General features: G+C 42.6%; 1 protein-coding gene across 1 annotated transcript in view; it reads left to right on the forward strand.

Annotated features, from left to right (window-relative positions):
* UST (uronyl 2-sulfotransferase) overlaps positions 1-18592 on the forward strand; it is a 316076-nt gene extending 297484 nt beyond the window's left edge. Inside the window, exon 8 of the mRNA XM_055433861.2 lies at positions 15611-18592. Within this exon, the coding sequence (XP_055289836.2) occupies positions 15611-15894 (284 nt within the window). The 3' untranslated portion in view covers positions 15895-18592. The remainder of the gene's footprint in view (positions 1-15610) is intronic.
* The last annotated feature ends 1427 nt before the right edge of the window (positions 18593-20019 follow it).

Consider the following 20019-nt stretch of genomic DNA (forward strand, 5'->3'; position numbering starts at 1 on the left):
AACGTTAATATTTCTTCATGTGCCTATTGGCCATCTGTCTTCTTTGGAGAAATGTCTATTTCAACCTTCTGCCCATTTTTTGATTGGGTTATTGATTTCCTTAATATTGAGCTGTTTGCATATTTTTTAAATTAAACCCTTGTCTGTTGCATCATTTGCAAATATTTTCTCCCAATCCATAAGTTGTCTTTTCATTTTGTTTATGGTTTCCTTTGCTGTGCAAAAGTTTATAAGTTCGATTGGGTCCTATTTGTTTATTTCTGCTTCTATTTCTTTTGCCTTGGAATACTAACCTAAGAAAACATTGCTATGATTTATGTCAGAGAATGTTTTGCCTATGTTCTCGTCTAGGAGTTTTATGGTGTTCTGTCTTATGTTTAAGTCTTCGAGCCATTTAGAATTTATTTTTGTGTATAGTGAGAGGGTGTGTTCTAACTTTATTGATTTACATGCAGCTCTCCAACTTTCCCAGCACTACTTGCTGAAGAGACTGCCTTTTCTCCATTGTATAGTCTCTCCTTCTTTGTTGAAGGTTACTTGACCAATAGTGTGTAGGTTCATTTCTGGGCTCACTATTCTGTTCTGTTGATCCATATGTCTGTTTCTGTGCCAATACCACGCTGTTTTGAAGACTGGGAGGGTTATGCCTTCAGCTTTGTTCTTTTTCCTAAGTCAATTTAATATTAATTTGATTTTGTTAGCCTGTTAAAAAATTATTGGCTGTCAAATATTTTTACAAAGCCCTTTGTTACTTAGGAAGATCACTGGCATGATATGATTAAAGGCTATGAATATCAATAAGCTTGAAAACATTCCATGTTAATGTTCAGGGTCATATTTCATCCATTTAAAATTGTGGCATTTTTTACTATCTGCTGTGTTCATTTTTATGTCTAAAGACCTATCCCATATGTGAAGTAGGGATTTCCATGACAGTTATGAAAATGACCTTATTCACCACCTGCTGCCATAAGGCACAAGCTTGAGTATCAACTGTTTTCAGCTATTTGACAGTGTATGCCAATGTATTTATCATACATTAGGAAAAATCAGTCACTCATATATCTATCTAACCAGGGGATGAGCTAACGGTGTTGTTATTGTTCAGTTGCTCAGTCATGCCAGACTCTTTGCAACCCCTTAGATTGCCTTACACCAGGCTTCCCTGTCCTTCACTATCTCCCAGAGTTTGCTCAGACTCATGTCCATCGAGTCAGTGATGCCATTAATGGTGTTATATGGACCTAGAAACTGATTCCCTCATAAACATTCTAAGTAGATATAAAGAATCATGTGTGCAGTTGCAGCCATTAGCTAATCAAACAGTCAGATCTGAATACCTCAGGGAAGGCACAGAACTCATGAGGATCTAAAAGCCTTCAGTGATCCTCAGGGTACTGTCTTTTCAGTCCAGAATTGCTAGAATTGGGGCTTACGTCTACTGCCAGTTTTGGACCGTCAGGCATGGTGACCAGAAACACAGGTATGAGGATCATTGGGCTGAGCCTGGCCATGATCACTGCTGGGGGTTTGAGAGAGAGAATGGTCGATCGTATGCCACTACCTATCACTCCTGCCAGAGCACCAGCAAAACTTGGGGGCAGGAGTAACTCCCTGCCCAAATACCACCCCATTCCACCATGCCCAGTGGCTCTCTACCTCCTGCTGCTTTGGACTTGGTGGGATAAAAAAAAGAAGGGGAGAAACAGAAGTTCTTATGGTCCAGAGGGTTCTGCAATGCTCAGAAAAGAAGAGTGAGATTAAATCTACCCGAAGAAGAGCCAAAGCTCTTTTCTTCAACTTCGTTTCCAGCAAACCAAGCCTTCATTTCTTCAGTTCAGTTTAGTTCAGTCACTCAGTGGTGTCCAACTCTTTGTGACTGCATGGACTGCAGCATGCCAGGCTTCCCTGTCTATCACCAATACCCAGAACTTGCTCAAATTCATGTCCATCGAGTCAGTGATACCATCCAACCATCTCATCCTCTTTTGTCCCCTCCTCCTCCTGCCTTCATTCTTTCCCAGCATCAGGGTTTTATTCCAAGGAGTCAGTTCTTTGCATCAGATGGCCAAAGTATTGGAGTTTCAGCTTCAGCATCAGTCCTTCCAATGAAGAATGGACTGATTTCCTTTAAGATGGACTGGTTGGCTCTCCTTGCAGTCTAACGGACTCACAAGAGTCTTCTCCAACACCACAGTTCAAAAGCATTAGTTCTTCGGCTCTTCTTCTTCATTTCTTATCTCAAGTAAAACCCAAAAACTAATGATTGAGTTAAGTAGTATTATTAAATAAGAATCCTTTTTTGGTAGAAATGGTACAGTTTTCATGGAGTACATGCTAATTCTTGTTAGCATGTTCTACGACTTTGATCTTCAACCGCATCATCTTCATGAGCTCATAGCTAAGGGAGGTTATAGACATACTAGCACTGTCTTCACAGTCTCTGGCAATTCCAGATGCTGCTGGGGCCAAAAGTGACCCCAATGCTTAATGGGAAAGCTAATGAATCTATACAGGTTTTATTTTTAAAACCTGCTATTTTAGGTGAATTTTAGTAGATTTATCTGGTAATGTAAAAGGGAGTAAGGCAGTAAAGAGAAATGTGAATCAGAACCATGGAACTCACAAAGACTTGAAATACTCAGCCTTTTGCAAAGCTACAGAAACTTTGCTACTTTATAACATTTGATGGGTCAGAAAGTGTCAGTGGTTTTCCTCTCTTCTCCAAAGAGAAAGGCTAGGGAAAGCAGGACATTTTAAAACTGATCCGGGGACTCCTAGTTTCTCTTCTTGAGAACCCTCAGCCTGCACAGAAACTCACAAGACATCTTAATGAAGAAACTCGGGACCTTAGACTCTGAGCTGTGAGGGCTGCAAGCAGTACAGCCAGGAGGTTACCTCAGCTCGGACCAAGTAAATAAATCATTTGGTAAAAGTCATTAAAGGGAAAGGTTACTGGAAAGTCATAAATGAACCAGCCTGTCTATGGCTGGTTTTGCTAGAATGTAGAAACCATTTGAAATTTTTTAAATGTTTCTCTGGGTATGATTTAAGAAGATGACCATGACATAACTAACCAGTTTCCATTATTATATCAAAATGAGGTAAAAAATAATATGGTATGGATTCAATGCTAATTCATTTATTCAATTTTATGCTGTTAGGTTGTTGTTTTTAGAACATCATGAAACTTCATTTCATGCCCCAAGAAAACTAAAATGTAATGGGTTACAGCTTTTCCGTTTGTTGATTTTTCTCCTTCAAGCATCTTTGATTTTCCATCCTTTGATTAGATATTTTTTCCATGTCTTACATGTCATTCAAATTATTCTTTTTTCCTGTCTCCCACTTCACCTGTCTCTAAGACAGTTTCTAAAGTGAACCAGGACTGACAGAACTTAATGATTCCTATGAACACTTTTTGGAAACATTAGCATCCCTTTCTTGGCTGCTTCTAATGCACCAGCATGGTCTCTCCAGCATTGCGTGCATGTCTGCTCTATCGTGTCCGACTCTTTGCAACCCCATGGACTGTAGCCCGCCAGGTTCCTCTGCCCATGGAATTTTCTAAGCAAGAATACCGGAGTGGGTTGTCATTTCCTCCTCCAGGGGATCTTCCCAACCCAGGGATCCAACCTGCGTCTCTTACATCTCCTGCATTGGCAGGTGGGTTCTTTACTGGCTGAGTTACTAGGATTGTTTTTAGTTATCCCTTTGCCTCCCATCTTACCAAAGAGGAAATCTGGAGCTCAACAACACAATTTCAGGCTCATATCACATCCAAACCGGCAGCTTGTCTTCTGAACATCCTTCTGCTGATGTCCCTTCCGCTGAACATCACAGGTTTCTGCAGCTTCTCACAGCCATTAGCCAGGGAAGTTTGCATCCCCACTGATCATCTTCGTTTATAAGCCACTAACTGTCAACGCCTGTTATTGTTCCTCCTCTTCTCTTTCATAAGTCAGAAGAAAGAACTTAATTTTTCTCATCAGAAGACGTTAACATTTCTATTCTACTTCAATAGATATGCTTCTCCCCCACTATCTGTTTCTAATAGCAGTTTCTGCCCAAAAGCAATTAATCATTTAAATATCTTCTCTTGGAAACTTGCAACTACTGTAGCCCACCATTTTTTCCACCATTGGAAAAGAGCCTGATGCTGGGAAAGATTGAAGGCAAAAAGAGAAAGGGTGGCAGAGGATGAGATGGTTAGACAGCATCACCAACGCAATGGGCATAAATCTGAGCGAACTTTGGGAGATGGTAGAGGATGGAGGAGTCCGGTGTGCTGCAGCCCAGGAGGTCACAAAGAGTTAGACACAACTTAGCGATTGAGAAACAACAATCATCTTTCATAGGCAAGTTCTAGTTACAAAGACAAATTCCTATCACAATCAAACCTTTCAAAAAGATACTGTGAGAAATGTATTGTTTTATTCTCAGATTACATTTGTAAATTTTAACCTCTGTAACATTCTTACAGTATTCAAATGTTCACAGCAAATATTTACCACTGTTCTTCAAAGTAACAGCCATGGTACCCAGGCATTTTCCCTGAAGGTGGTCTTATACCTACTGGTATTAGCTTGTCAATTTCAGACCTTCCTCAAGTAAACAAATGGATCTCCTCCATAAAAATGGACAGTGGCAATGTGTATGGAGGAGATCTGCAAAGCAGTTTGGGCCTTTTAGATATTCATGCTGTCTTACAGAGCATGCAGTTGAAAATTTGATCTCAGGAGGAGGAGACAAAGCTGTTAATTCACATCCTTCTAAGACCTGGTACTACCAGTGTGCTATCAGTCACCCAGATAAAGTAATTTTAAAGTAACATTGTAAATTCTCTCCGTGGAATTAACGGCATCCTTGGAACTTCACTTCAGGCTTTCCTGACTTGGATATGGTTATTTTGAGTAGCACCTCTTATTAACCGAACTTTTTAGTGCCTGAGCAAGAGGTTAAATATCTTGCTTATCGACATGCTTGTCTTCCATGTAACAGCTACTTCCTTCAAAGCCCTTCAAGCGTTTATCAAACTCTCACCATGTTTAACATTCCAGAGAGAACATCCAAGTTGCTTGTTCCTGGGACTCACCTTAAGTTCACTTAAGACTGATCACTGTGATAGATATAACGCTAAAACAACAGCAATGAGAGTGAATTAGACCATACTGTGCTGAGAAAATCTTATCCAGAATGAATGATAAAGCAAAAGCTAGATTCTGAATATCTAGTTCATAGAGTTCAAGAACAAGGAACTACTCATCATACGGTAAAATTTACTAAGAATTTTTGTGCACTAAACCATAGCACTCCCAAATTAAGTGCTATGCTTAAGGACTTTCTATTGTCACAGATACTAGGTACAAGATCTTCAAAAAGTTCTATGCAGTTTAGGTCTTAAGTTATAAAAAAATTGGGTTGACACTGTAAAGTTAAAGAAAATGCCTTAAAATTTAGGAAAACTACATTATACAAATTTCAGGGTCTTTGACAAAAGAGCTGTCAGAATTGAAGATCTTATCAGCTATCAGAAGAAGATTCACTACTCAATATCTAAAGCTATTATTTGTTTTAGAGAGATATGCAAAAAGGCACATGATCACTTATGAATATAACTTTATGTCATATTATTCAGTCACAGAAACTGTAAAACAACTCAGTTATGTAACAATAGCAAACTAGCACGTGACATCTAAGGCATCCATAAAATGGAGCACATAAAAACACATTGCAGGGAATTCCCTGGATGTCAGTAGTTAGGACTCAGCACTTTCACTGCTAAAAGCTCAAGTTCACTCCCTGGTCAGGGAACTAAGATCCTTCAAAGCCATGCAGTGCAGCCAAAATATATACATATATATATTGCAAAGTATGACTTGGAATAATTAATACTGTAGGTGAATCCTTGTCATCAGTTAAGTTTTAAAAAACTGTAAAACTAAATGAACAGTATAGCAGAGATCTATTTTACAACTCATATACATAAATAAGAAAAAGACCAGAAGGATATATATTACTACAATAAATGTGATGATATAAAATCACTTTATCTACTTAATCTTTTTCCAAAATCTATATATCTGCATATGTGTGTGTGTGTGTATATATATATATATATGTTAGTATGTATACATATGGTTTGTATATGCTGTGTACATCATAACCAGAAAAATGAATTCTTAAGCTGTAAAAGACTTTTCCAAAAATTGATATTTAAAGCTAAAGGCTTATAAACTGCACAAGGACTTTATTTTGATCCTGTACATAAGCAGATAGGTGGCTTGATCTACATGAAGCCCTAGAAAAGAAAATAACAGAGAGATAGACAAATGACACAAAGAAGGATCCTGTGGGTGTGTCACCATCTGTAGTGTGGCAGAGTGACTGTGGGTGTCAGCAGTTGTCTTTAACACCATCAGAGCTAGACTTCGACGAAGCAATGTGTTTGCAGGGGAGGGCCTCTTCCCTGGCAAATGAGGCGCGCATGTGTGTGAGTCTGTGTGTGTGTAGAAGTCAGGTAGCCTAAGCTTGCTAACAATATACAGACTGCGAGGAAGAGAAAGAAGAAGAAACGCATAGAAAGTCAAAGCAGAACTAGCGAGATTGTCAGATGTCAGGACGTTCGGACAGAACTACTGGGTCAGTGTTTCTCTTCATCCATTTTGTTCGGATAAATCCATTTGGTTAAGATGCCCTCATCAGTCTTTGATAAGGGCTTCCACAATATTGATCCAGATAAAGTAGAAAAGCTAACAAAAATGCATTTCTCAATAAAGGTTTCAAACAGAAAGTCTATTTCAAACATTTTCTTAATATTGCCACAGTAAGTCTTCCAATAATTTTTTTTCAGAAATGTGCTTTCAAGCAGAAATGTTCAGTTCAATTGTTGCAGTGAAAATAAATCCTTCTGTTATTGCCATTCTCACGCTCAAGCCCATATTTTAATGGCAAAATGCTGTGTTGGGGAAAGCATGCGTGTCTAATTGGGTGGGATATCCTTTCAAAGAAATATAGCAGCTTTTTTATGATCTGGGTCATGAGGCCAAAGTTGGGGAGAAAAGAAGCAGGAACAAGTGCCCTCCACCCGGTGAACAAGGGAAGCAGGAGAGACTGGGGAACTGGGCCAGCTGACCCAGTGGGCACCGGGGAGCCCCTCACCCCCATGACTCGGAGCTCATGAGTGTGGGAACAGGAGAGCAGGGATGTCTCTTCCAGCCCTGACACATTTCATTCTAAGCTTTGCGATCTGAGTGGGCTTGGACAGCCACCACATCAGAATCGGCTGGGGTGCTAATTGGAAATAACTGCATTGTCCAGCCAGGTGTTCACTTGGTCGCACAGAGGGACTCAAAGGTATCCCTCAGCACCCACCCCTCAGCGGTGCCCCCACGTCTCATCTCTCCTCTGATGCTCCCCTCCGACGGAGCCCTCTCCGGGCCTACAGTAAAGCGAGGATTCTCAGATCTCTTGGGAAGTTGTTGGGTGAATTATACACTCGTTTCTCTCTTTATTGTTTACTTTTCCTCCTCTAGCTGAGAGTCTGTGGTTTCAGCTTTTAGTGGTTCTTATTTCCTGGACTCATTTTTTGTGCTTAGTAGATACTTAATGCAGAGGCGACAAATGATCAAACAGAGGCCAGGCAAGAAAATCCTCCACCACCCACCCCCAGCAACTGAGGGTAAGCGTTGTTGAATTGGCTTCCCCAGACCAAGAACCTGGGAGCCCCTCCAGTGGGCAGCCCTTACCTCAAGAGTCCATGGTGTTAGGACACTGCCTGAACAATGTCTCTAGAAACGCGTGTTTCCTTGCAGGGCTGCCTGCCTGCTGTCCTCTCAATGGGCCCTCGTGACCCACAAGCCAATTGCTTTTGCTTCCAAAATTCAAAGCAAATTGGAGACATTATAACAAGTCTTGGGACTTCCGTGGTGGTCCAGTGGTTAAGACTCCAAGCTCCCAAGGAAGGGGGCTTGGGTTCCATCCCTAGCTGGGGAACTAAGATCCCATATGCGCAAGCTGTGACCAGAAAAAATAAAACAAGAATCTTTTTTCTCGTCCATCAAGGGAGCCCAGCACTTTCAGCCATTAAAAAGAAAAAGGAAAAAAGGAGTAAATCATGTAACTTTCACTTGGCTACATAGAATCAAGGTGTTCTTGAAATTCAAAGTGAGCTCAATTTATTTTTTAATTATTGGTATTTCCAGATCTGAAAAGAAGATTGCAAAAAAAAAAAAATCCCTCTGTTGATTTTACCAACCCCAGGCTCCTAGTCAGCCATGAAGCGCTTTTTGTTCTTTTCTCCCCTAATTGCCTTACCTCCAAGAAGCTGGTCTTAACATGCCATCCATCATCCCAGTGGCAAATCAAACGTGGCCGTTTCAGCCAACACACTGCTGCGAGCCACAGTGACACACATTCATTTCCGGTGCAGGCAGCTGCAGGGGAGCCGCCTGTGTTTGAACTGTGTGGCCTCCCTGTGTAATTCAGGAAATGAGTTGACTCTATCTGTGGCGAGCATCATGTTCACTCAGTTTTGGGAGCAGCCGGCAGGGCGTGGGGCTTGGCAGCACTCCCTCATGCTGGTTAATGCCCCAGCCCCACTCCACCTGACCTTGACTTTCATCACACCTGCCACCCAGAAAAGTACACCTCTTCCCTTGGGTGCTGGAAATGCCTAGATGTACTCTGAGATGTGTAACCCCCAGTTCAGTTTTTAAAAGAGCAGGGCTTCTTGGTGAATCACCTCTCAGCTCCCCTGAAGCTGAAGAATTGATGCCTGCCTTTCGATAATGCGCCCCCCCCCTCCCGGTGGTAAAATGTGGCCGCACATCTGGTTGTTATTCAATTTGTATTCATTGCTTTTGCCCATCATCTCTGCTGGACCAGGTTCAGACAAACGCAGATTGTTGGGGTGAGGGGGCGTTCGTAGGTGTGTGTTTACTTCAGTCGAGGGAGGGGATGCCAGAACCAGCCCAGGATCAGTAAAGATGGCAAGTCTGCGGTGAGGTTTTGTTATTTTGCATATGGTGAACCATCTCGGAGGTCATAAAGCAAGGCCTCTGTCCTCTGGTGCAGCAGCTGGGTTTACACAGTATTTCCAGATTGTTTATTTTGGCCCAGAGCCAGGGCGACATCGTTTTTCCATTATGCTTCTTTGACAGATGAAGAGGAGTGGGGAGGGAGACTTCGCGGGGCAGGTCTGTGATTTCCTTGTTATTTACGTTAGAGGAACTTCTAAGAGTTCTGAAGATTACGAACCAGTCCAAATATAAAGTCAGTATGGCAAAGCTAGAAAGAGCCACTGCTTTTGCAAAAATCTACATCATGGGCAGTAAAGTAATATCCATGGATGACCTCAGCTTGTGGCCCTCTTGGGTGCATGGTTTGTCACTGTTCAATCTTGCCTACAGACAGGTTGCCCGTAAATGATATTTAGCATTATATTTAAAAAGTTAAGGGCTTTCCTAGTCGCTCAGATGGTAAAGAATCCACCTGCCAATGCAGAAGACCTGGGTTCTACCTCTGTGTTGGGAAGAGTCCCTGGAAAAGAAAATGGCTACCCACTCCAATATTCTTGCCTGGAGAATTCCACGGATAGAGGAGCCTGGCCGGCTACAGTCCATGGGGTCACACAGAGTCAAACATGACTGAGCGACTAACACACACACACATACAAAAAAGTTAAGTTCTCAGTGTTTGCTTGGCAGTGCCCTGGGAGAACAATGAGGAAACCTAGCCTGCTTGCCTTCGACTGGCAGGCATCCTATGCAGACAGGAGCACTTGGTGCTGAATGGAGCCTTTCCAAGATCATTGTGGAAGTTGTCCTTTGCAGTCCTTTCCCTGAGGATACTCCCAATGGGCTGGTCTGAAGTTCTTCCCCCAGGGACCGTGCAAGACTAGCCAAAGAGCCACAGTTTAAATTATGTTCACAGCAAGCCCTTTGCACTTGGGTCAAGTGCATGTGATCTGAATGAATGTTTTTCTTCTAAATGAAACATTTTCTTTTGCTGTTGGAGAACTAGCAATTAAAAAGTACCCCAAATGATGACAAATTAAGTAATTTAACAACATTAGTATAGAAAAATTAGGTCACAAAGATGTTTTATTGCCCCAACAGTGTTTAGATTTTTTTTAATGAATGACTGTAAATAATACATGTGACATAAAGTCATTAGCCACAAGGTCATGGTGTGTATTATATGTTTCTGCATAGGTATTAATGTTTGTAGCAAAAGTCCCTTATTGGAACATTTCTTATTCAGTCGCTAAGTCGTGTCTGACTCTTTCAACCCCATGGACTGTAGCATGCCAGGCTTCCCTGTCCTTCACTATCTCCCAGAGTTTGCTCAGATTCATGTCCACTGAGTTGGTGATACCATCCAATCATCTCATCCTCTGTCATCCCCTTCTCCTGCCTTCAATCTTGAGATGACATCCAACCATCTCATCCTCTGTCATCCTCTTCTCTTCCTATCTTCAATCTTTCTTCACATCAGGTGGCCAAAGTATTGGAGCTGCAGCTTCAGCATCAGTCTGTCCAATGATATTCAGGGTTGATTTCCTTTAGGATTGACTGGTTTGATCTCCTTGCTATCCAAGTATCTGAGCAAACTCTTAGAGACAGTGAAGGACAGAAAGGCCTGGCATGCTGCAGTACATGGTGTCACAGAGTTGGACACGATTTAGCAACTGACCACAAACAATGAAATGATCTGTCACCATAACACAGCGTTCTCCAATGGAGTGGCTCAGAAAAGCAAATAATGCTGCCTTTCCTGAAGGACCTGTGAGCGTAACCTCCCCTATCTCCCTACCCTAAAGAAATTTGACTTCTAGACATGGAAAGTTTGCTCAGGCAGGACCTTCCACTAAGGAAAGAATTTAGCAAAAAAAAAAAAAAAAAACATATGTACAGTCAACACCAAAAGTTGCCCTTCGCGTTAATCCAATCTTACAGATGGATTTAACATACAGGTTTCAAATCAACAAACCTTTATTGAGTGTCGTTATGTGCCAGGCGTGGAGCTGGGCACTGGGGATCTAAAAATGAAAAAGACACAGTCTCTTTCAGTCTGAAAACATTTTTGCTGGCTTGCAGGTTTTTCACCAGATCCTCCCAGGCTTACCAAAGCAGTCCCCTTGACTTAGAACACTCAAGCCCTTCTTTTCAGTGTCCTTAATGCCAGAATACACACAGGGCAAGGAGAAGTGGGTGGTTATAGATTTCCACTCAATTTGGAAATTAGCAGCCAGTGATGAAGCAAAAAGGTGCTAGACTGGGAATCAGAAAGCTCGATTTCTAGTTTCAGGACAGTCACTCATGCAACCTCGAACCAGTCCTGTGATCTCTTGTGTCTTCAGGTTAAATGGGTTGTTGTGAGGATAGTGAAAACATGCTAATCCCCAGAGCTCCATGCAAATGAAGGGATGCTATTTTGATGGGTTGGGGAAAGAATGCAGGGGAAGGCTAGTTATTGAGCTGTTTATGCTACTTTTTATAAAGCTTTAATAATGCAGAAAGCTAACCAACTCAGCAGTCTTCCAACCGACCTTATTGTATAGTCTGGGTTTTTTTGTCTTTGCCAGCATTGGATGACCAACCGCAGAATTTTCTATTATTGGGGGTTGGCAGTGTAGAAAGGGGTCCCCATTCAGAGTCATTTCTCAGTGAGAAGCCAGAACTTGGGAGCCTGGAAGAGTTTGTCCTCACATAGTCCTGACTCTATGGCTGACTTTGGACATGTCTGTAAGGAAAAAACCACCCTTCTTTTGCTATTTAAATAAAGAGATCAGAAGTTGTTTTCTGTTTGCTTGTTTATTTGCCCTTCTGATCATTTCACAGCTCAAAGCCAGTGCCTACTTTGAGGAAATTTTCAGCAATTATTATGATTTAATGGGTCTTCTTTGGCCAGTCCCTCAAGGTAAATAAGAAAAGTGAAAAAATGAAAAACCTCCTGAAACCACAGCTTTCCTTTGCCAAAATGTATTTATTAATTAAAGGACAGGGGCAGAAAAACATGACATAGCCAGCACTGTCATTCCCAAGGGGCAACTGAACCACAAAGCTAAGCACTGGAATTTATAGACTCCAGTGGGAGCTGAAAAATCCCAGATGTGAGGGTAGACCCAGCATTCATGGGTCTCTTGGGGATTTTCTAAGAAGCACGCTCAGATACTGCCTTTGTCTCCACTTGGCTGTGTCTGCACCTCACAGACACAGGTCTGACTCCACCCTCTTCCTTCTGCTGGTTTCTTGCTTTCACTCCACAAGCATGAGTGGAGGGCGCTGTTTCCCCTGGTGCCGAGCTGTAAAAGCACAAGCATAGAGGGGGTACCAGCCCTCTCCAGACATTCTCAGCATAACAGGCTCCAGTGGAAGCGCAGCTAGGTGGGACTGGGGGAAGACAGCAAACCCAGGGGAATTTCTTTTCAAAGTCTCAAGGTGGCTCATCGGCCTCCTAAAAGGTTTCCATCTTTTGGAAACATACACACACACACGCACGCAGAGATGTACCCTATACATTTAGGCTGGCACACATAGCAGATCGACATGATCGAATAGTTATAGTAGTTATAAAAGACCCAACTCAGGACTTCCCTGGTGGTCCAGTGGTTAAGACTCTGCGATTCCACTGCAGGGGATGAAAGTTCGATCCTTGGCCTGGGAAACTAAGATCCTGCATACTGCATGGCATGGCCAAAAAATTTTAAATAAAAACTTAAAAAACAAAACCAAAGTCACTGCACTTGAAAAAGATTGCTTCTTTAAGAAAAAAAAAAGACCCAACTCCATGTGTAGTACTTAAGACAAGCTCACTGGGCTTGGTCCCTCTGCTAGGGGGTTCTGAACAAGGTGAGGAAACAATGATGCCATGAAACCAACCAGAGGGAAATGCCCTGTCTGCCCCTATGGTGAGCAGGCCCACGAGCTTATACTGTGAGCTCCGTCGAACCATAAGAAACATGAAGAGTTAAGAGTTTGGGCTCAGTAGTCAGACTGTCTCAGACCCAACTTGTGGCTTCTCCACTTACCAGCTGTGTGACCTTAAGCCAAGGTACCAAATTCCAAAGTCACATCTGTAAAATGGTGATAATAAGAGAGCCTGCCTCACTTTGGAAAGATTAAATGCATGCTAGATAACTTAACAGTCCTTGCACTGAAAAAGCACTCAGAAATGACTAAAGATGATAATGATGATAAAGTCACATTCACCACTGGTAACTCCTATGCCTGGTACAGAAAGCTCATTCCATAAATGCAGAAAGGAAGGCGCCAGGGTGACATAATACACAAATGAGGAGAGGACACACAAATGAGCTCAAACTAGAGCCTTAATCTGGACACAAAGCACTTGCTTCCTAGGTTTCTGTAACTCAGAATTCAAAACCTTTTCATTAGAAGCCTAAAATTCAAATTTCTATAGCAGCCAGGCAGGTAACATAAAACAATGAACTGACATTTAGAGTCTGAGACAAAATGGAGAGCTGTGACCTCCAGCAGTGAGGGGTAGCCCTGCTCCGCTCCAGAAGAATATCACCTCTCTTTGAGAGAAGCCAGAAATCCAGACTTCCTTGTGAAATAGACCAAATCTTAAAACAACTAAGTCAATTTCTTAAAAAAAAAAAAAATTACCCTCAGGTCAAATAACACATAGCCCGCCAGTCAGATCTCAGACTGCCCGCTTGCCTCCCCTGCCTTAATGGAAGCTGCTCTGTGTTTGAGTCTTCTTTTGAAATGTTCGCCAGGGGACCCATGAGACGTGAGCTCCTCAACGTCATCTCTGGGGTCCTGCTTCTCAAAAGATCCACGTGGAGTTAGTTCTCCACTTCTTGATGGTTATGCTCAACAGTATATACCTACCTAACGAGGGCTGCCTCACTCCCCAAAGGATGCTGATAATAAGTATGGATTTTTAAAGCATGATTGTTTTCTAGCTGAAATAACAACAGTCTCCAAAAATTCCTAACAACTTCCTCTAGTACTGTTATTACGGCAATCTGGAGAGAGGCTGATTCCATAGTTCACGTAGCTTTGTTTTGTTTGGAGGGAAAGTCTGGCATTTTACAAAAATGTAGAACACTTAGCACTGGAATGACTTTTCCATAGTGCTGATTATTGGAGAGCAAGACACTTAACCATATGTCTTCGAAATGTGATTTTAAAAATTCTCTGCTAACCATAAAAGGCAAACTGCCCTCTAGTCTTTCCATATGAAGGTGATAATTTTCTGCAGGCTCACAAAAGCTGCATGGGTTACAGCCCAGTACTTAGGGGAAACCTCATCACAAATGAAAGACCTGGGCTCCAATTTAGCTCTGTCGCTTACTCACTAGCCATGACCTTGGGCAAGTCATTTAATTTTCAAGAGCTTCTATTTCCCCATCTGCAAGATAGGGGCCATGACACCCCACAGGCTGATTGGGAATATTAAATAAAATAGCACACATATGGGCATAATCCAAACCCATAATAGATATTTGCCGTCAGTGTCGATTGCATCTGAATCCCTGCTTCTCCTGCCACAAAATAGCACTCCTGCTTTTTTATTTATTTTTTTAGCACTCCTATTTCTGACCATGAAATAACCCCCTGGCAATGTCATTTACCTTCCTATTATTTGGCAGCTCTGTGGAAAACAAAAGGACTGAGAAGCTATAACTGTTTCATATAAACTTTAGGTTTTGTGTCCACAGTGGTATGAAAACTAGAGGGTGGAGGGCTGAAGGAAACTGGTCAGAGAGGAAGAAAAGGAGTAGGGAAGAGGCAGGACTGGAGAACTGGGAGCACTACCATGCAAGGGACAGACAGGGGATGAGCCCAGGGCCTGGAGCACCAAAGGAGGAGGCCAGGACCACCAGGGAAACGCTCCTGTGAACGCCACAGGAAGGCAGTTCCAAGATGGCGTGTGTGGCCATTGGTTCTGTGAGGTCATGCTAAGAAGTCATAGAAGGCCTGAAAGATGCCACTGAGTTATCAACAAGGAAGCAAGAGGGCAATTTGTCTGGACTGGAGCACTGAGGATACAGAAACCAGGTTTTGATGAGTCCTGTCATGTGTACATGTTGAAAATCTGGTGAAGACAAATGTAGACGACTGACCTTCCCTGGCGGCTCAGCTGGTAAAGAATCTGCCTGCAACAGGAGACCTGGGTTTGATCCTTGGATCAGGAAGATCCCCGGGATGTCCATATTTTCAAATTAAAAAACCCAAGGTGATTAGAAAGTGGTGAAACAGCCTTTTTCTGTGCTTTCTTCTGAAAGTAACAGGAAGTAAAAGATGAAAAGCAGGTACATCTTGCTGCTCAAAAGACTGTATCACTTGCAGTTAGCACTGAATCCTGATCAAGTTCCATCAGTTCACATCTCGCGAAAGGGATGTTAGCTAGTTGAGGTGTAGTCACCTTGTGTTGACATTAACACCTGGAATACGATGAAATCTTTCCTAGCGTTGCTGGGCAGCCACTTTTCCCTTCTAGTCCTGGTGTGTTGGTTGAGTTTCTTCCCTTGGGATCTGCCAGGGTCACCAGGTAGCTCAGGAGCTCACCACCATCCTCTCTAAGCTGGGACATCGCAGACTATGGCTCATGTGCAACCCTGCTTCTTTTCCAGAGCATAGAAAACTTGGAAACATGACTGTGACCGTGAAGAAGACCGTCCCCTCTCCTGAGGCTGTGCAGATTCTCTACCAGCGAATGAGATACGAGTACGCGTTCTACCACTACGTCAAGGAGCAGTTCCATCTGCTGAAGCGCAAGTTTGGACTCAAGTCTCGCATCAGCCACCCGCCGTTGAGACCCCAGTTCTTCATTCCGACCCCACTGGAAACCGAGGAGCCGATCGATGACGAGGAACAGGATGATGAGAAGTGGCTCGAAGATATTTATAAGAGGTGATGCCAGCGCTGTGTTGCCTCCAGTGGCTTAATCTCCCTTTCCAGAAAGTTTGTGTGTGTGTGTGTGTGTGTGTGTGTGTTGGGGGAAGAAAAAAATCCTTAAGGGACGAAATTAATGCTTCACAGCGTTAAAAAGAACGAACGTTCCCACAGGTTGGGGTCATTGGGAGATGCCCGGTTTTGCGGGTTTTATTTGTTTTAATTTTATTCTGTGTTTTTCTGGCTCCTTGGGTCCTTCCCAGGTACATTAGATGGCATCATCACAAGCCATCTTGTCATAAAATAGCTTTTCTTCCCCTAGTATAAATGAGAGAAGAGGGAGAAATAGAGCCTACAGCCCAGTAACTCATCATTTGTCACCTGTAAAAGTGTTACCTCAGTGGTTGAAAATGTCCAGACTTGTATATTTCAGTAAAAACACAAAACCACTGCAGAGACCAGGAAGCCTACTCTAGAAGGCACTAAGAGGAAACGGTGAGACAGATAAGGACATCAGGAGGATGTCCCTGGATAAGTGATTTCTGCCCACACGGGTAGAATTCTGCCCCTGGTCCATCTCGGGGGACACTTTCATGCAGAGCAGCACATGTATTGTCTCTGAAACAGCAAGTCGGCTTCTGCCACACCCTTGATCAGTCCAGAGCCTTGAGTACCTCTCGAGGTCAAAGTGCGTGGCAAGCTCCATTGAGACATTCTGTTCACAAGCTCCATTCTGTCAGACTTCAAAGCAGCATAGCCAGGAAAAGAGTTTGTTGGCTGTGTAAGGAAGAGCATAGGCAAGACAGATCGACTCTGAAGGACATGTGGTCTCGAAAAATGGCATGACTGTGTCCTTTCTCCCTGGTACAAAACATCTCTCATCAGCATTGTTTTACCTGGAAATCCAGGAACTGATTGTAGCTCTAACGCTTGACTCCTGTGGCCTAAGTTCTAAGCCTGACCACAGACAGGGCATGATCTATCAGGCACATGTTTTGGAGGGAAAGTGATACTGAGCTCTGTGCAAGCAGCAGTCAAACTGAAGCCCACTTATTATGGAAGCAGCTCCCTCCTGAGAAACCCTTCCTAGGAGGTCAGTAAGAAAAGCAGGAGTTTCTAGGTAAGAGACTGCTTGGCCAGCTTCATAAGTAAGTGTCCGTCCCCAAAGTGATCTGAGTAGAAGCTGGGCAGGCCCATTCCTCCAAAATATCTCCTCCCCAGCCCATTCCCATCACCTGCCCCCTCTCCGTGATGCCTTGGTTCAATCATCAGCAATCTGTTTCTTTGGATTTTGAAATGTCTTCATTTGTGACCATCCCCTTCCAAAAACACGTATACTTCTGGGAAGATAATACATAGTCGGCCTGGATGCAGCAGTGCAGATGGTGGTGGTAGGCAGGATACTAGGGACAAATTTTGTCTCCTTCAGGTTTTTTCCCCTGGAGCCAGCCCTTCAGGAGACTAGCAAAGTGTGAGTTGGAAATACTTCACAGTAAATAAGACTCAGACTTTACACAAGCTACACATTTTCTACTTTTCAGAAACCAACAAGTCTCTCTAGAATTTTTTCTTCGTTCACTAAAATTGGACGGTAGCCAAGATATAAAGCAAGTCATTTGGAACCTGTCAAGTGTGCAGTAAAGCTACTTTATCATGAGATGTATTGAGAAGGCTCCACCCCGCAGGAGTCCAGTGAAGGCTGGGACCACAGAGGCACAGAGTCTAGCAGTTGGCCACTTGTGAGACTCCTTTCTGTCTCAGAGAACTGGGGCAGGAAAGTGATGCAGGGAAATGTGCTTAGAAGAGGAAATATCCTTTGTCCTGTTTAGAAAGACCAGGGCCCTATTGTTAGGCTTACTTTAAAAATCAACCCAGAGAACAGCTATCACAGTCAACATACGAACAAGAGCTGTTGCCTGGTACATTGTGAGTCACTTTGAAATCGCCTGTAAAGAACAATCCTTAGTTTACACACTGTGCAATCCCATTATCTGAAAACACGGTCCGCTGAGTGTTCTCTGCTGTTGTCAGAACATCAGGACAATTGGTCATCTTTAAAAAATGCATCCTCTTAATGCAAGTGCATGTGAGCACTTCTACCTGTGTGTTCAAAAGCAATTATTGTCAGCAGTGATCACTGTAACATCAGAGGCTGACTGATTTACTTGCCAGGACTTGATGTAATTTTGCCCCAACAAACAGCCTCTGGGCCCTAGAAGTCAAGGCACTTCATCAGTTTATTTGGCACACACGACAACATTTCTTTGGCCCTGAGCCCAACACAGTTTGTACTTCATGAAATATATTGTACATTTTACATAGTTTAATTTAAAAAATACATTTTAAGCTGGTTGATCTTTGACTGCCTTATTTATTATAACCTTTCAGCACATTCCAAGGTTTTAGTTACTCAGGAAGGAGTTAATTCAAATGATTTTATTTTGGTCTGATGGATGTTTTTTAAAAGGAAAATTATTATTATGAACCTTCAGCCTACTTTCCTTGAGTGCCCTAAAAGTGCTTGTAAATCATTTTGTTTTTGGTTGTTTTTTTTTTTTCCAAGAAGAAAGAAAAAATGCTATTTGACATTGATGGAAATTCAGAAGTATATATGGAACTGAAACATTAGCTTAGCTAAAATAAAAGCAATCTGTGTTTGAGATGAAGTGTTCCTTAACTTATTCATTACCCATGTAAATAAATGAATATAAATAAGTTGACATTTTTTCCCATTCTGTGGATAGCTGGAAATAAAAGTGCCTGCAGATTCTCACTGCCCCCTCAGCCTGCTTAATGGGCCAAAGCTTCTTCCTTAAGATGTGATTTGGGGAAAGATGCATTGTTAAAAATCTGGAAACACTCCTGTAATTGACGACACTAAGTGACTGCTGCTTGTGTTGTTATGTGCACTGGTTGGTTGGGTGTCAGCGTGCTTGGTTGGAATCCTCAGCCTTGACAGGAGGGATCCACGCTGCCGCCTGTGGTCACGTGGGAAGAGAAGGCTTGCCACCTCAGGTAGTTTGGTGTGTGTTCTGATCTCTTTCCCAAGACGTGTAGTGCTTCCACAGCTGAGTGACTCCCACCTCCTGAGATGAGCAGCTTCTGATCCAGAAATGCTCTCCCTGAAAAGTTTCTCTGGGACTTACAGAGAGACAGGGAATCTCCATGCTTTCTAGACACTGGACACTCCAGTCCAACTCCACGGGACTGTTTTGTAAAAGAAAAGAATCAGAATTTTGGTACTAAATGAAAGCAGAATCTGTTAGGGTAAAAGATAACATGCTTTACTTCAAGTAAGAATCTGAGAGTCGTAAACAGCAAAGTGATAAGTGGTTACCTTTCTTTCTCACTTAATTTGTCTATAACCTGGTCATGGGCTGTTTGAGTGCACTTTAAAGGCAAAAGGACTAAACAAAACTAAGATTCTGTCCCACCCTGGAGCTGCTTGTGTGGTCTGAAGTTCTTTATAAATGGGCTGTTACCTGCAGGCCTATCCAATAAGCTATTTGGCCTCAAATGAATTTTATAGGTAATGGTAGTATTTCTTTTTTTTATTTTAATTTATTTATTTTAATTGGAGGCTAATTACTTTACATTATTGTATTGGTTTTGCCGTACACTGACATGAATCTGCCCCGGGTGTACATGTGTTCCCCATCTTGAACCCTCCTCCCACCTCCCTCCCCATCCCATCCCTCTGGGTCATCCCAGTGCATCAGCCCCGAGCATCTTGTATCATGCATCGAACCTGGACTGGCGATTCATTTCACATATGATAATATACATGTTTCAATGCCATTCTCCCAAATCATCCCACCTTCACCCTCTCCCACAGAGTCCAAAAAGACTGTTCTATACATCTGTGTCTCTTTTGCTGTCTCGTATACAGGGTTATCATTACCATCTTTCTAAATTCCATATATATGCGTTAATATACTGTATTGGTGTTTTTCTTTCTGGCTTACTTCACTTTGTATAATAGGCTCCAGTTTCATCCACCTCATTAGAACTGATTCAAATGTATTCTTTTTAATGGCTGAGTAATACTCCATTGTGTAAATGTACCACAGCTTTCCTATCCATTCGTCTGCAGATGGACATCTAGGTTGCTTCCATGTCCTGGCTATTATAAACAGTGCTGCGATGA

Source organism: Moschus berezovskii, chromosome 10 (genome assembly GCF_049115385.1).
Source record: "Moschus berezovskii isolate FMDL1 chromosome 10, NW_MosBer_1.0, whole genome shotgun sequence".
Taxonomy (NCBI): Eukaryota; Metazoa; Chordata; class Mammalia; order Artiodactyla; family Moschidae; genus Moschus; species Moschus berezovskii.